We start from the raw sequence: 15,943 nt of genomic DNA on the forward strand, positions 1-15,943 counted from the left end.
ATCTTGAGGGAATTTCTCTAAATGCTGAACTGATTGATTTTGGTGTTCAGAGGTTAGAGGTCATGGTCACTTTGACCTCACATCCATCCAGTCGTTTGTGTGCTAAAGAGACAGTTTGTGCTCTCGCCGTTTCTCTTTCTGTCTCTTTAAGTGATGGAGGCTTCTGTGTGGGTGTTGGTGATATTGTGTTAGAGTGGTGCTGCACTGATGTTTCTGTAATGCAATCAGTGTTTCCTGTCAGAGGGAAAACAGTAAGTGAAGGGATGGGAGGGTGGGGAGGGCGGTGAAGAAAGAAGCAGGGGATGAAAGAGGCTTTGAATGACACCCGCTGCTCACTTACAGCTTGTGTCAACTTTCAACTCACCTCCCAGCATGCCTATAAAACACACACAAAACATATTCAACCATTTACACTGCTCCTAAAAATATAAATTAAAATACATGTGAAGGTTTTTGTGGGTTATTGATACAAGACATCACAATCCTATGCCAAACAAAACTCTAATTTGGTGATGTCCCGACTGAGTGTGGGGGTGTTAGGTAGAGGGAGGACGTTGTGAGAGCACGTGGACATATTGAAACATATTGTATGCATGGATGGGGCTTGAGAGAGGAGGCACAGCATCATCACGGCAGCAGTGAGGAGAGAGTGAGAAAGAAAAAGAAAGACGAAGGAGGGAGGGAGGGAGGGAGGGAGCAGGAGTGAGCACGAGAGGGATCTAGAAAGGAGGACAGAGAGCCAACAGACAGAAGAAGAGAGACGTGGAGTGCCAAGCTCCTGTGCCGGCTCCAGGCTGTGTGTTGTTGTTGTTGTTTGGGGGGTCAACATGAGCAGCCCGTGTCTGCTGCGTGCTACCCCTATAAGCCAGCCCCGGCTCAGAGAGGTCAAGATCAGCCTGAAAGCCAACAGCAGGGAGACCACAGCCATCCGGAGCATCACCGGAGGGACCAAGGAGGGTACCAGCCGGCCCTATGCCCCGGCGGAGAAAGAGACCCCCGTGCGGGTCAGTGTGAGCGGCAGCCGGAGCAGGAGCACTCCTCCAGTTAACCGGGCCCAGAAACCCGAAATCAAGAAGACAACGAGGGGAAGCAGCAGCAAGAAGCACGAGCCCGAGCACCATCCAGAGAGAAACGGCACACTCCTGCATGTCCCACTCACCATGATTCCTGCAGGACACTCGCCCTTCTCCTCGTCCTCTTCCTCATCCTCCTCCTGCACCCCCAGACGTCAGCGGGCCTCTCACCCTTACCCTCCGCCCGCCCCCCTGCTCTCGTCCTCCTCCTCCTCCTCTTCGGCCAAGAGTATGAAGCGAGCTCGCTGGTTGAGTTACAGCACCTCCAACATCTGTTTCAACTCCATCCTGGAAGGACGCTTCAGGCAGCTGCAAGGTACAGGGTCATGGCAGAGCTGTGTGTGTGTGTTTGACAGAGAGAGTTTGTCCACCTTCTCCTGCCTCACAGATGACAGATAACACTTTTCCAATCACGCCCCTCCCTTCCCCATCTTGTGTTTGTGTTTAGCCGGGATGGGATCACGGGGAGGTTGGGCTGTGATGTGAGCAAGTGTGAGGTTCATTTGTCATCCTGCTGTGAGAACTGGAAAATGGCAGCAACATAAAGTCACAGCTTGTGTAGCTGGCTTTCATTAAACATATTGGATAGTAATTTATTTATTTTCAGGAAGCCATGGCACTGCCCCAGTTGTTCACTGACTTGACCTTGAATAATTCATAGGAAAACTCTTAAAAAGGTTGTGATGTTTCCCCCCAAAGTCATTCTTTGCTTACTCCTGGGTGCTCCACTTCCTTTAAATAATAAACATATTCAGGTTTTTTTTGTCACCTGTTCTCCATATGAGCCCTACTCTTCACAAACCGTCTCAAAGAACAAACTGTGTTTTATTCTTAACATACTCTATTGGTGCTGAATTTCCTTCATGTTTTAAGCTTCCCCTGTCTATGTGAAGGGTTTATGAGCGAGGTTTGCCATCACTGTGGATTTTTGTTAGCTTGCACTATGCTATCCAACTCCCTGATGACAGTAATGCATTAGTGAGAGGGAGAAAATGGAGGAGATGATACAGGAAGAGAGAGGGAAACATGCTTTTTTTTTTCTGCGCTTGCTAGATTTCAAGTATTGACTGATTCTAAAGACTGCAGAGGCAACTGATATGTGAAGCAGGCAAACTTTTGAAGCTCTCCCAAATTCAGATTGAAGGATTGTATTGATCTATCAGTATATATTTATGAAAATGTATAAACTTTATATTTACCTGTTATTAGCCATAGGTTTGTTGGACTGCAATAGAATGCAGTTGGATAGAATAAGGGTATAAGATGTGAGTAATAAATAGAGAAAGGAAGAGAAAATGGTCTGTTTGCATTGATTTTATATTTTGGGAATTGACCGTCTGGTTGGTTCTCATTGGTTTTGAGTGTTTCTGCTGCCCTGGTGGCAGAACAAGTCTCATGCAGTTGTTTCTGTGACACATTGACCTTTAACCTTTTAACTTTCGTCAGTCATGTCTGCAATTTTCTTCTCTCTAAGCCCTTGGTTCCTTAATTTTTCCTCTTCATGATTTAAAATACAGACTCACCATGAGTTTGATCACCAGATTATTGTGAATATATGTTCTTTAAACGTGCATGCAAACATGTGCTACTTGTGCTTTTTCACATAAGTATGATCAGTTAAAGCACAGTGCATGATGCGAGACCATCTAGCAACAGTTCAGACAGTTAATATTATCCATCAGGTCTTGGATCCTACTTCCGGACAGGTCAGACTAGCAGTGCCATGACTCAGGCATGAACAGAGCTGGCTGCTGTGGGAATGGTACTGTAAGAGCTGACTGTGGGAAAAGACGGATCAGACTGTATACAGGGAAAATCCATCAGCATGAATAAATGATGGGGCTTTCACTGGAGTCAAAGAGTGGATGTGAGACTACTAAGTAAAAGCATGTGAAACAGAGGAATATTTAGTAAGGCTTATACTGATACATAGGAAACCGAAGCTGGAAAGTTGGAAAAGGGTTGCAGCAAAGAAGTGATAAGATGTTGTAGTCAAGTCTGTGGAAAAGCTGTGCAGAAAAGTAAAAACAAGAAAAAGTTGGATATGTGACGGATCTGAAATTACATTATGAACATTTCTGATGCAACAACCAAACCTTTAAAAGACAGGGACAGGGTTGGATCATTTGGCTAGTGCCCTAAAAGAAGGATGTGGAAAATAACATATGTCTTACTTACTGTGATAAAATACAAGCCAGGATTACATTTATATGGGAATTTCTATTTTCAAACGGAACTGTAGACCTTGGTTAGCAGTGAGCACACACAGAGCTATTGTCACACTGAGCTTGTTGAACTACTCATCTGGAGACGGCTCACTGGGATGGATGCACACAACAACTTCCTTACCCTCTTCTCCTTCTCCTCCTCCTCCTCTGCTGTCTCATGCTTTCAAACCGGCCACGAGCGTCAGTGTGCACTCTGTCTCCTCTCAAGGTCTCATGATGTGAGGTGATACGGGGGGAACCATGTGCATGTTGTGGGGATGTACTTAAAGTGTCCTTTGTACGGTCCAGCTTTCACACACACGACTGTCTTGTTGAAGCTTTTTTTTGGATTCTGTTTTCTTCCTCTCTGACAGATTTGAGCTAAATCAATACTGACACTCCTAATGGAGCTTTGAGTTATTTGCATGTTTTAATTGCCATTACCTTTTTATGGTGTGTTGATGTAGTGGAGCAGCACGTGCTGAGGAAGCATGATTTATTTACTGTACTCTGTTGCACCATATACCAGTTTACATACAATAGTCCCTGATTTCTTCTCTTTAAGTGTGGAGATGGAGTTTTCAGGCACAAATACAGTAATTTTTAGCAGTAGGGGAGACAATGTAGGTAACATATCTTGTTCTACTTTTTTGGTTGGATCTCTTTAGGCTACACCTGAAAGCGTGAATCTCAGTAACTCTCTCCATTACTTTATGTCTGATCTGCATTGCCCTCCATCTCCTGCCCTCTTTTTCTTTTTCCTCAACTGATTTACCTTTGCTCCTGTCTCTCTGCTCCAACTCCTCCGCCTCACTCTGTCTATCATCTCCTTCTTAACCTTTAAACCAGTATCTTTAACTTCTTTTCTCTAACAGCCTTTCCCTCCTCTTCTGCTCCTCACTTGTTCTCTCAAATCCTCCACCCCCCCCCTTAAGATCTGAATCATTTATTACACAAGTAATTAACGATGCAGTCCTTTGCGCTCTGTAGTTTGCAGTTATATTTGTGTTCAGGAATAAAGGGGGCAAACTGTAGCAGGCAGACCAAAGGGGTGTCACATGGTATAAGGTGGGATGAGAGGAGGATGTGTCATCACCAGCAGTTGACATGATAAACTTGAACAAGCAGTGTCTATGTGTGTTTAAGTGTGGGAGTCTGTGCTTGGCGCTGCGGTGCAGTCATCCTTGCTCGATATGTTTTCATTATTGATTATTCAGCATATTATTTTCATGAATAAATATTTAGTCTGGTTTTTAAAATGTCAGAAAGTGGCAAATGTCTTGTTATGAACCCATGAAGATGTAGAAAAGATCAGAAATTACTTAAAATGATTAATCAGTTATGATGATTGTTGCTGGTTAATTCTGCTGTGAATGAATGAATCCACTAATAATTTGCCAAAAAAAAAAAGAAAATATGTCCTATCAAATTTTATAACTCTAGAATTATCTGCCTCCAAAATCAATTGCATCCTACTACTTTCTTTGATTTGTTAATGATAGAAAATATGTATTCTGTGCCAGACGTGCATGCTAAATGCTGACTGAACCTTCAACTGCAAGCCCGTGCCCACTCCCACCACCCTTATCTTCATTCACATAAAGTGTGTCCCTATTAACAAAATAACCAGCATGTCCTACACTGGGTTATGTTGCCATATAGTCTCGCCAGAACTGGTTTTATTTTTGCCTCTGAGTAGGAGGCACATCTGCTGTGCATTGAGATATGATTTAAAGTGTGCCGAGCAACGTGTCATGTGTGGGCACTGCTCATCTTTCCAAGAACCCCTCTAAGTCTGATTCAACTACTGCGTGACCTGTCATTCCAATACAGCTTTCAGCAGTTTCCAGGCAAGATTGCAGTCACAGAAATTGAGCTGTACACCTTTGCTTAACTTCAGATTCAGAAACCTTATATATATATTTACTTTACTCTCCAAGCAAGGTGAGGAGACGGTGACTCTTTTTGTGCTGTTTGTCAAATATGCAGCAGGCATTTGTACAAAACTCTGCAAGTCATTTGAGCAAATCTGTGAAGCGTAGCAGTGGTTTAATACCGAAGTAGTTAGTGACTGATGACTCCTCTCGCTACAATAACTGAAAAGGTAAGACCACAGGGAGAAAGTGGCACCGTGACACTTGATCTAAACACAGTACAATTGATAAATCACTTTCAACCATACTATGCTGCTTCCTTAAATGGTTTATTTGATGGTGTTTGCTGTAATATTTTGCACAGATCTTCAGAGTAAATTAAATATTAACATCCAGTTCTGGTTTTACCTGCAAAACGTCTGGGTACCTTGCTCCTATGTAGAAGTGATTTAGGCCTTTTACACGTCTCTGCCTATGGGTGTGTTTTCTCATAATGTTTTCATGGAAATAATATTTCTGCAGGCAGAGCTGATGTGAATGCAGAAATGGTATTATTGGTGATTTGGATTCTATTGGTGGAGCCAAAGAATAATCTCTATGTGCATTTTTTTACCAATAAGATTTCTCTGTCTCTGGAGCAGATTTTCACAGAAGTGTTGATATTCTGCAGCTCCAGCCAGGTTCTCTCTTCTGTCTTTCAGGCATTCACCTGTCTAAAGTGCCCTTGTGCAAGACGAGTAAATCCCTGCTGCTCCGCTCAGTAGCTGTGAGGATTTTGCAGTATTCATTAAACTCATGTTCTTTCTCAACTTTGTGCTCCCATCAGATGAGCGCGAGGCAGTTCAGAAAAAGACCTTCACTAAGTGGGTCAACTCAATCTTGTCTCGAGTCCAGTGTCGCATCTCTGACCTCTATCTGGACCTGCGGGATGGACGCATGCTCATTAAACTGCTGGAGGTGCTGTCTGGAGAGAAACTGGTACGAAACACCCTTGTCAAACTTTCCATTTTTATGTTTTCTATCTTTTTTTTTATTCTTTGTACTATTCCTGACTCTCTTGTGGTCACAATTCTCTTTAAACATTTATCTTTCTGTCTTTTGCCTTTCCTTCGCCCTGTCTACAGCCGAAGCCCACTAAAGGCCGAATGCGTATCCACTGCTTGGAGAATGTGGACAAAGCTCTGCAGTTCCTCAAAGAGCAGAGGGTTCACCTGGAGAACATGGGCTCCCACGACATTGTTGATGGCAACCATCGCCTCATCCTTGGCCTCATCTGGACCATCATCCTTCGCTTCCAGGTAAATTAGGGCCTTTGATACTTGCGTTATGCAAATTTAGTTGTACCACTACTACTAAAAGTCATAGTAGCGTATGTGTTTTATGCAATACACTGTATATTAGATGCTCCATATACACCATATGTCCACTTTATTAGGTACACAAGAGCTTTATTTTATATTTTAACACCTCCCAGTATAAAGTAGTTTAGTACAGCAGCCCATCATGTAGTTAATATCATAATTAACAGGTCAGCAGTAAATAAACATTGGTGAAGGAACTCATAACCAAAGTAAATCATCAAATGTGAATATTCTGAAAGCAAAATACCATTTAGCATTGGCATATAGTACCTCACATACCCGTACAGTATTAACAGTGACTAAAAAGCATAAAACATAACTGTGTACAATCTGCTTCACAAGCATTATTGTCTTAATTACTGTATAATCACATCTTTATTTGCATTCAAAGTGATGAGACTGATTGTTAATTGTTTAGTCTCACTTGGATACATTTGCATGTAGTACAGAAACGGTTTTAGCTGGCAGCCTTGGGATGATTTTGGCTTTTTCTTTGTCGTCGGATGAGATGCCTTCAGGTTCCAGCCATTATTATCTGCTGTTAGAAGCACATCCAGAACATCAGAACATGTCTGTTTGACTCTTTTATCTCCTTGGAAGGGGCATATATTTATTTTTAATTTGACAGCAGCACGGTTATTTTTAGACATGATAGTTCAAACAATATGGCCTTCTACATTATTCAGCCCTTTCAAAAGACGTTGAAACGGGAAACAGAGGAGTTGACTTGGTCCTTTCTCTATTTTTTCAGTCTGCGTAAACCAATGAGAACCAAAGCTGGCTAAATTTAGCCCTCTCTCAGGGCCTGTCTCTCAGATCACATCACTGCTCTAATTACTTGCCCACTGTGTGGGAAAATAAGAACTTCAATAATTACCACCCCTCGTTCTATCAATTGCACCCTAGGTTTAGATTTGTAAGAATCCAGCTGGCTAATAACGTTGATGATATATATCACTTGAGATTTGTTGAGTTTTTCACAAGTAAAAACCTTCTCGTTCTACTTCAAGCTATTTCAAAGGGAGCTTTATGTTACTTTGCCAACATGTTCCCTACTTGTGCTTCCTAATAGTGACATGTTACTGTTTTGTTCTGTTGTGAATTGTTCTTGTTTGATTGCAAACCTCACAGTAATTAGTACGGTTTCATTATTTACCATCCAGCTGTGCTTGTTGTTCTTCATCAGATCCAGGACATTATTGTGGAAACAGGCCAGGCGGACCAGAAGGAGACACGCTCAGCCAAGGACGCTCTTCTTCTGTGGTGTCAGATGAAAACGGCAGGGTAAGTGGGACGCGTGACCTTTAGCATCACCAAGCTGTGGTAAAATCCTTTGGGAGTGAGAATGTGAGTGAATCCAGTCTTGTACACGCAGCTTATTAATGTTTTGCTGCCATTTTCCTTCCTTATTTAATTTGTAATGTAAAATGCCTTAAAGTATCTTCAAAGGAAATTATTATTATTTCAATACTGCAGTTTCATGGTTAAAAATGGGTCACAAATAGTATTTAGCAAAGTTTAAGAAGTGCTCAGTTTTTCAGTGGTAGTTGAAGTACTCAGATATTTTACTTAAAGTATAAGTAGCAAAGGCATAGTGTAGAAATACTGCGACAAAGTAAGAGTCAAGCATTCAAAACGTCCCTTTATGTAAAAAGACAAAGGTGTTGGCATCAACATATATTCAAAATAAGAAGTACAGTAATTCAGTAAATGTTTGTTTGATTTTACAGTGTACTAGTGTTTGAACATCATTACAGATCATATTTAATAAGCCGTCAAATATATTTATTTATAAAGAGTTTGATATTCATAGATAAGTTCATTTGTTTTTTTTTCTAGAGAGTAAATGTCTGTATGTCTGTAAATCTAGAGTCAGGTACTAGGCAGTTATCTAACAAAATTTCTACTGTACCACCACCTTTAAAGCTTATTAACAAATACATTATATTTTGGCTGTTTTATCTAGAAAAACACACATGTTGGTGTTATCACCTGGTAGGAAGTGTTATCTTTGGGCAGTGCCAAAGCTACGTTAACCAGCCGTGGGCTGTCAATTCATATTTACCATAAAGATGTGAAAGTGATACTAATGGTCTCATCATTGTAAGAATATGTGTTTTTTCTAAAATGTCTGTGCTTGTAGATTTTCTACCTGATAAATAACACTCACCTACATTTTGAGGATCTTCTGAGCAAGCGTCACTATTCTCCAGTTCATCTCCTCAGGGCTGAAGCTACAGAACTTAGTGGTTGATAATTGTACATGTTGAGAAGCTGAAGAGATCCTTGACATTGATTTGAAACAGAACCTGCACAGAAATGTCCCTTCTGTCCATTCAATGACGTCATCTGGCTGTTGTCTTGCAGATATCCCAATGTCAACATCACCAACTTCACCACCAGCTGGAAAGACGGCATGGCCTTCAACGCTCTCATACACAAACACCGGTAAGAAGAGATGAATGACCAAATCCACTTTCACCACCTCTGAAATGTAAACACACTCATCTGCTCAGTGTCTCTCCTCCTCAGCCTCCTTCATCTATTCTACTGTCACATTGCCCTTTTTCTCTTGTGCCTTCCTCATATTTCTCCTCCAGGCCAGATCTGGTGGACTATGACAGCCTGAAGAGGTCCAACCCGACCCACAACCTCCAGAGCGCCTTCAATGTGGCAGAGCAGAAGCTTGGTGTGACCAAACTGTTAGACCCTGAAGGCAAGTGACTGACGTAGGCTGTGCCTTCATGTAGAACTAAATGTTTATGAGTCTTAAGCCTGATGGAAAAAAGACTGTGGGACTAGTGATGTTGCATCTGGTTTGGCTGTTACTGACTCGCCTCCATTATGTTTCATAGATGTGTTCACAGAGAACCCAGATGAGAAGTCCATCATCACGTACGTTGTGGCATTTTACCACTACTTCTCCAAGATGAAGCAGCTCGCCGTCGAGGGCAAGAGAGTTGGAAAGGTGGGATGGGAAAGATGGCGCATACTGGTCAGTGTGAGTTAGTTACTGTCAGTCTACCTCACCCTCTTTGACATGCTTCTTCTAGGTTCTGGATCAAGCCATCGAGACAGAGAAGATGATTGATAAATACGAGACGCTGGCATCAGACCTGCTGTTGTGGATTGAGCAGACCATCGTCGTGCTGAACAACCGGAAACTTGCCAACTCTCTCAGTGGAGTTCAGCAGCAGCTTCAGGCCTTCAACACCTACCGCAATGTCGAGAAGCCGCCCAAGTGAGTCAAACCAGGACGCCCTCGATTACATTGCACTCATTCTAACCTAGTCTAATCTGTAGATTAGTCCTATGATTTTAAAACCAACAGAAAGAGAAAAGCAACTGTGGAACACAATAACATCTTTAAAAACACACTTGAGCCATACTTTTATTTTGACTGTATAGATGTAGGGCTCTTACTAAAATAATTCTATTTAATCGGCCTTTTCGTGTGCCTTGTTTTCTTTCAGGTTCCAGGAGAAGGGGAACCTTGAGGTTCTGTTGTTCTCCATCCAGAGTCGTATGAGAGCCAATAACCAGAGGGTCTATACGCCTAAAGAGGGAGCTCTAGTAGCAGATATCAATAAGGTAAGGTGCTAATTCATCAGCAATTATTGATGTGCAATATTAATCACCTTGTTAGTTAAAGAAAGGAAAGAGATATGGGCCTTTGTTATTTTGTCCGTGTTTTAAATTATAGAATGAATTAAATAAATTAACAAAATAATAAAACATGTATGAATCAATCATCATAATAGTTGCATTCTGAATTGCAACTTCCTTTAGATGGGGTGTTACTGATAATATGACACCAAAACATATAAACAAAAAAATGATCCAGCTCGCCATCGTGTCATCATCTGTGTGCAGGCCTGGAAGCGTCTGGAGAGGGCGGAGCACGAGCGGGAGCGCGTCCTTAGAGACGAGCTGATCAGACAGGAGAAGCTGGAACAGATGGCCAGGAGATTTGACAGGAAGGCTGCCATGAGGGAGACCTGGCTCCAGGAGAACCAGAGACTAGTGGCCCAGGTGAATAAACAGTAATGGAAGGATGTTACTATCTTAAATTTGTTCTGAAGTGTTTTTGTAATTAATAGAAACATCAGTTAGTTTTAATTAAGTACAAGTAATTATATATTATTATTATATAAAAATATTTAAAAGCCTAATCTGCAAATGAACTACAAACTGTCATGTAAATGTACAGTAGAAGTAAAAACTTCTATATTTGCTTCTATAATTTAGTGGTGTAGATTCATAAAGTAGGAGAAATGTAAATACTAAAGGTAAGTACCTCTCTGGGTTCCTCTCCTCAGGATAACTTTGGTTACGACCTGCCAGAAGTGGAGGCAGCCAAGAAGAAGCATGATGCCATAGAGACGGACATTGCTGCATATGAGGAACGTGTTCAAGCGCTTGTGGACATCTCAAAGGAGCTGGAGTCTGAGCGTTATCATGACGCCAAACGGATTGATGTGCGCAAAGACAACGTGCTGCGTCTGTGGGACTACTTGCAGAACCAGCTGAGGGATCGAAGGGGTCGTCTGGATAAGAACCTCACCCTGCAGAGGATCTTCCAGGAAATGCTGCACATCATCAACTGGATGGACGACATGAAGGTACAGAACAAGAGACAATGTACATGAACTATTGCCATATATTCCTAGATAGTAAGCTGATCATATTGTTTAAATTATCTCTTCAGGCTCGTCTGATGTCTCCAGAATTTGGGAAGCACTTGTTGGAGGTTGAAGACTTGTTACAGAAACACGCTCTGGTAGAGAACGACATCGCTCTGCAGGCAGAGAGAATCCAGAATGCAAGTGCTGCCGCTCTCAAGTTCGCAAATGGAGATAGTAAGTACAATAGCTAAGTGTGTTTTGCTTTGCTGCAGGGATCAGGACACAGGACCCGGCCAGGGCTAAACGCTGACTCAGGGCCAAAATAATAAAGTAATCATTTGGATCCTTAGATTGAAAAGCCTTGCAGTCTATGTCAAAACACCTGCATTTAAAGTGTAGTGTCTGTGATTGTCTCTATGTATTTTCTCTAGAAGTTACCCCACAAAGAACACATACATTTTTAAAGTTCTTTGTGTGTGAAATTAGTTCTCCCTATGGTCACTTACCTGTTCTCCACACATTTTCCACTGACAATAACACAAGCATCCCAGAATATGGAGTAGAATTAAGTAAGTAGAGAAAATTAAATTGGTGAATGAACATTATATAACCATTATGTTGTTCTGCACTCTTTCACCAGCCTATAAGCCATGTGATCCTCAAGTGATCCGTGACAGGGTACAGCACCTGGATCTGTGCTACCAGGAGCTTTGTGCTCTGGCTGCCCAGCGACGAGCTCGCTTAGAACAGTCCCGCTGCTTCTGGAACTTCCTGTGGGAGGTAGCAGAGCTGGAGAGTTGGATTCGGGAAAAGGAAAACCTCTTCTCCTCCCTGGATTATGGCAAGGACCTAACAAGCGTGCTGGTGCTCCAGAGCAAACACAGCGCGTTTGAGGATGAGCTTGCAGCGCGCCGTGTCAACCTCAAACAGATCTTGCCTGAGGGAGAAAAGATGATCCAGGCCAAGCACTTTGGTTCTCCAAAGGTTCAAGAATGTATGGACGACATCATGAGGCAATGGCAGCAACTGGAGGAGCTGGCAGCGTTTCGGAAACAGAACCTCCAGGACACCCAGAGGTTCTTCCAGTTTCAGGGAGATGCTGATGAACTGAAGGCCTGGCTGCTGGATGCCAAGAGGCAGATGAGCACTGACGATCTAGGACATGATGAGTACACCACGCAGCGGCTATTGAAAAAGCACAATGACCTCAAGAATGAAGCAATAAAGAACGGGGCTACTATTGACGCCCTGTCCAAACAGGCCAGTGCTCTGCCAGAGGAGCTACAAAACACCCCTGATATCCAGAGACGTCTGAAAGACATCAAGGACCTGTACATGGAGCTCATGTCTTTGGCTGACCTGAGACAGAAGAAGCTGGACGACACTATGGCTTTATACACCATCTTCAGCGAGACAGACGCCTGTGAGCTCTGGATGGGCCAGAAGGAGACATGGTTGGTGGGCTTAGAGGTGCCGGAGAATCTGGATAATCTGGAAGTAGTACAAAATAGGTAATTATTTGTATGCACAGAACTAAACTAGTAATACCTAGTACCTAATAAGTACTAGTTGACTCAGGTCTTTTGCTGTCATGCACTGTGTGGACTAAATGGATGTTACTTTAATTGGCACTTTTCTTATTCTCAGGTTGAGCATTCTAGCTCAAGATATGGCAAATGTTCAGTCAAGAGTTGATGACGTCAACAAAGCTGTGAAACAGCTGGAGGACAGCAGGCACCCTCGTACCAAAGAGGTTAAGGAATGTCAGGCCCGACTGAATAAGAGGTGCTTTAAAAAGTGTCCTATATTTTACAGTTTATTTTGTCTGTCTGCATTTCTAATCAATCATGCAACTGAAATAAACTTAAATATTCATATTTTTGTGTTTATTAAAATGTTCTTATTATAATTTTATTTCCTAATTATGTTTGTATATGTATTATGTGTTATGTTCAATAAGTTCAGTTTGTACTCTGAGTTAGTGTGTGCACAGCAGAGTAGCTGAACATGTGTAGATGTGAAAGCTGTGAAGTTACCAATAATAAACATTTACTTGGATTTTAATGTAGGAAATATCTTATAGGAATTACAGTTTTTCCAATATTATATTTATATAAAGTTTAATATCTCTTTAACAGAAACGAGAATATTTAAAAAATCTAAAATCACATAATCTTTTACTAAATTCTTCTCCTTCAGGTGGGAGGCTTTCAAGGCCATGGTGGAGGAGAAAAAGAGGAAAGTAGATTCTGCTGTTAGTCTGCACAACTATGGGCTGGAGTGTGATGAGACAGAGGCTTGGATCAAAGACAAGACACGGGTGATCGAATCCACACAGGACTTGGGCAATGACCTGGCAGCCGTTATGGCCATCCAGAGAAAACTGTTTGGCATACAGAGAGATTTGGCCGCCATCGACACAAAGCTTACTTTCCTGAGAAAAGAGGCTGACCAGCTGGCTAAAGACCACCCAGAGAATGCAGCCGACATCTTAGCCCGCAGAGGGGAGCTGGACGCAGCCTGGGACACACTCAGAAAAACCCTGAAAGACAGGGAGGACTCTCTCGGTGAGGTTAGCAAGTTACAGACCTTCCTCCAAGACATGGATGACTTCCAGTCCTGGCTTTTCAAGACCCAGAAGGCTGTGGCATCAGAGGAAACGCCTGCCACGCTGCCAGAGGCCGAGGAGCAGCTCAGCCTACATGATGCTCTGCGTGAAGACATAAACAACCACGAGGAGACCTATCACCGCGTGAGGGACACCGGAGCTCGGGTCACGCAAGGTCAGGAGAACGATCCTCAGTACCAGCAGCTGGATCAGACGCTGAAGGGTCTGGACCGTGGATGGTATGAACTTCAGAAGATGTGGGACAGCCGCAAGAACTTCCTGGACCAGGGTCTGGGCTTCCAGCAGTTCATGAGGGACGGCAAGACTGTAGAGGCCATCCTCAACAATCAGGTACGGTGCTATTTGTATATGGAGGATCTGTCTTTAGGTGGAAGACTCATCAGAGACAACACAGTTAGGGCTAGCCCGATAATGACCGGGTTAGTGATAGCACAAGTATTTAAAAGAATGTAGTATGGGAGAATGCAGCACAGTCAGTTACCAAACTGCATGTTTGTCATATAATGTCGTCACCTTCTTGTGTGATGCATGAGCTTCCTCTGACCTGTCGTTGGCTGCTCGGCTGCAGGAGTACACCTTGGCCCACCTCGACAAGCCTGACACCCTAGCCGGGGCGGAGAAAGCTTTAAAGAAGCATGAGGACTTTGTGAGCACCATGGAAGCCAATGAGGACAAAATTGACGGCGCTCTTCAGGGAGGACAGCGGCTGGTGGACAGTAACAACCTGTACTCTGGGAAAGTGCAGGAGAAAATGGATTCTATTCAAGACAGGTTAGTGTTTCTGGTTTCTAACAAGTGGAGTTGGACAAAAGTGTCAACAAAAACAAGTGAATAGTCGAAAATTATACTGCAGTTAAAATCTCTCACATGATTTCAGGCACATTAGGTGCTGATCATCATTTTTTGCAATTAGTCTTTTTCCAATCTGGTTGGTTACAAAAAACAAGAAGGACACACAAAGTGCTGTTCAATGGCAGCTGAACTTGCATTTTAGTCAGTGATGGATGTATAATTTTTAAGCCCATTGCAAAATGTATTTTGTGTGCATGACATGCTTAAAATCTCCAGTAATAATGTAATGGTTTAAATTAACAATTGGTTAAAAAATGAAATAATACAACTAAATTAAAAAGTTATAAGAAGCAAAAGCTGGTAAAAATAAATGTCAATTATTGCAAACAAATTTTTGCTCTGGAAAAAGGAAAGTGCTGTAATATGCTATTAAATTATAATACCTGTACAGAGTGTGCTTAACTCGATTTGTGTACAGTCACCAAGGATCATTAGAACTTAGAAGGACACGTCTTAGTGGTGAAACTGCAAAAATATTACAGACATATTTTAAAACGTATAGACATCTGCAGTGTGATGCAGTAAGCTCCAGACTTTTTTCAATGAACTCCAAAAATCTCACTTCTTATAGTTTGATAACTACTGTATGGCCCCTGAACTCATGTAGAAAAATGTTTCTAACTCGTTTTATCTTCAGAGTTTTCCACCACTTACCAGTGAAACAGCTTTCTTATATAGTAACTGTATCATTAGTGTCAACAAGATGCAGTAGAGAGGGCACAGGAGCTTTTACCATTACCTCCCACAGCTCAGCTCTGTAGACTGGCTCCTGCAATAATGGATATTGATCTTTAAGTGAGAGCTTTTCTTCACGGACTAGCAAACAAACAAATGATTGTCTGATGATTGGGATACATGCAGGTATTTTACTGTGTGGAGGAGAAGCTCATACAGATTCCCTCACTGGATCTTGTTTATCTGAGATATGCCACTGAGAGAGGTGTTTGAGAAAAAGAACTATATGCTAAGTCAACAGTTGTATTTTTATTTATGTGTTTCCTCATTTTGTTATTTGATCTTCAGACATGACAAGAATAAAAGAAGAGCCCAGGATGTGCATGAAAAGCTCAGAGACAACCGCGACCTCCAGCACTTCCTGCAGAACACTCAAGATGTGAGTTCACTGTCATGTACTTCCTGAGTAACATCAATTAGTACATTAATTATTAGCTTAATTATTATTTTACTGTGACTTGACACCACTTTTTTTTTGCTTTTTATCTTTTGAATGTTGCAGTCAATTTGCCAAACACACTGTTTTGTTTATTATAACACAGCAGTACTTATTAGACTGAATCAGTATCTTCCCTATTTGTGATTGG

The 15,943-nt window shown here is 42.1% G+C and overlaps 1 protein-coding gene across 3 annotated transcripts in view; it reads left to right on the forward strand.

Annotated features, from left to right (window-relative positions):
* The window catches only part of sptb (spectrin, beta, erythrocytic), a 33,935-nt gene that overhangs the window by 5,648 nt on the left and 12,344 nt on the right, over nucleotides 1-15,943 (forward strand). For all 3 annotated transcript variants that reach the window (XM_026339188.1, XM_026339189.1, XM_026339190.1), the window contains exons 3-18: nucleotides 5,981-6,132; nucleotides 6,279-6,452; nucleotides 7,702-7,799; nucleotides 8,883-8,963; nucleotides 9,116-9,231; nucleotides 9,371-9,483; nucleotides 9,569-9,756; nucleotides 9,989-10,106; nucleotides 10,389-10,547; nucleotides 10,835-11,137; nucleotides 11,224-11,374; nucleotides 11,781-12,651; nucleotides 12,788-12,925; nucleotides 13,340-14,099; nucleotides 14,338-14,540; nucleotides 15,645-15,735. In XM_026339188.1, coding sequence (XP_026194973.1) covers nucleotides 5,981-6,132; nucleotides 6,279-6,452; nucleotides 7,702-7,799; nucleotides 8,883-8,963; nucleotides 9,116-9,231; nucleotides 9,371-9,483; nucleotides 9,569-9,756; nucleotides 9,989-10,106; nucleotides 10,389-10,547; nucleotides 10,835-11,137; nucleotides 11,224-11,374; nucleotides 11,781-12,651; nucleotides 12,788-12,925; nucleotides 13,340-14,099; nucleotides 14,338-14,540; nucleotides 15,645-15,735 — 3,716 coding nt within the window. The remainder of the gene's footprint in view (nucleotides 1-5,980; nucleotides 6,133-6,278; nucleotides 6,453-7,701; nucleotides 7,800-8,882; nucleotides 8,964-9,115; nucleotides 9,232-9,370; nucleotides 9,484-9,568; nucleotides 9,757-9,988; nucleotides 10,107-10,388; nucleotides 10,548-10,834; nucleotides 11,138-11,223; nucleotides 11,375-11,780; nucleotides 12,652-12,787; nucleotides 12,926-13,339; nucleotides 14,100-14,337; nucleotides 14,541-15,644; nucleotides 15,736-15,943) is intronic.

Source organism: Anabas testudineus, chromosome 22 (assembly GCF_900324465.2).
Source record: "Anabas testudineus chromosome 22, fAnaTes1.2, whole genome shotgun sequence".
Classification (NCBI taxonomy): Eukaryota; Metazoa; Chordata; class Actinopteri; order Anabantiformes; family Anabantidae; genus Anabas; species Anabas testudineus.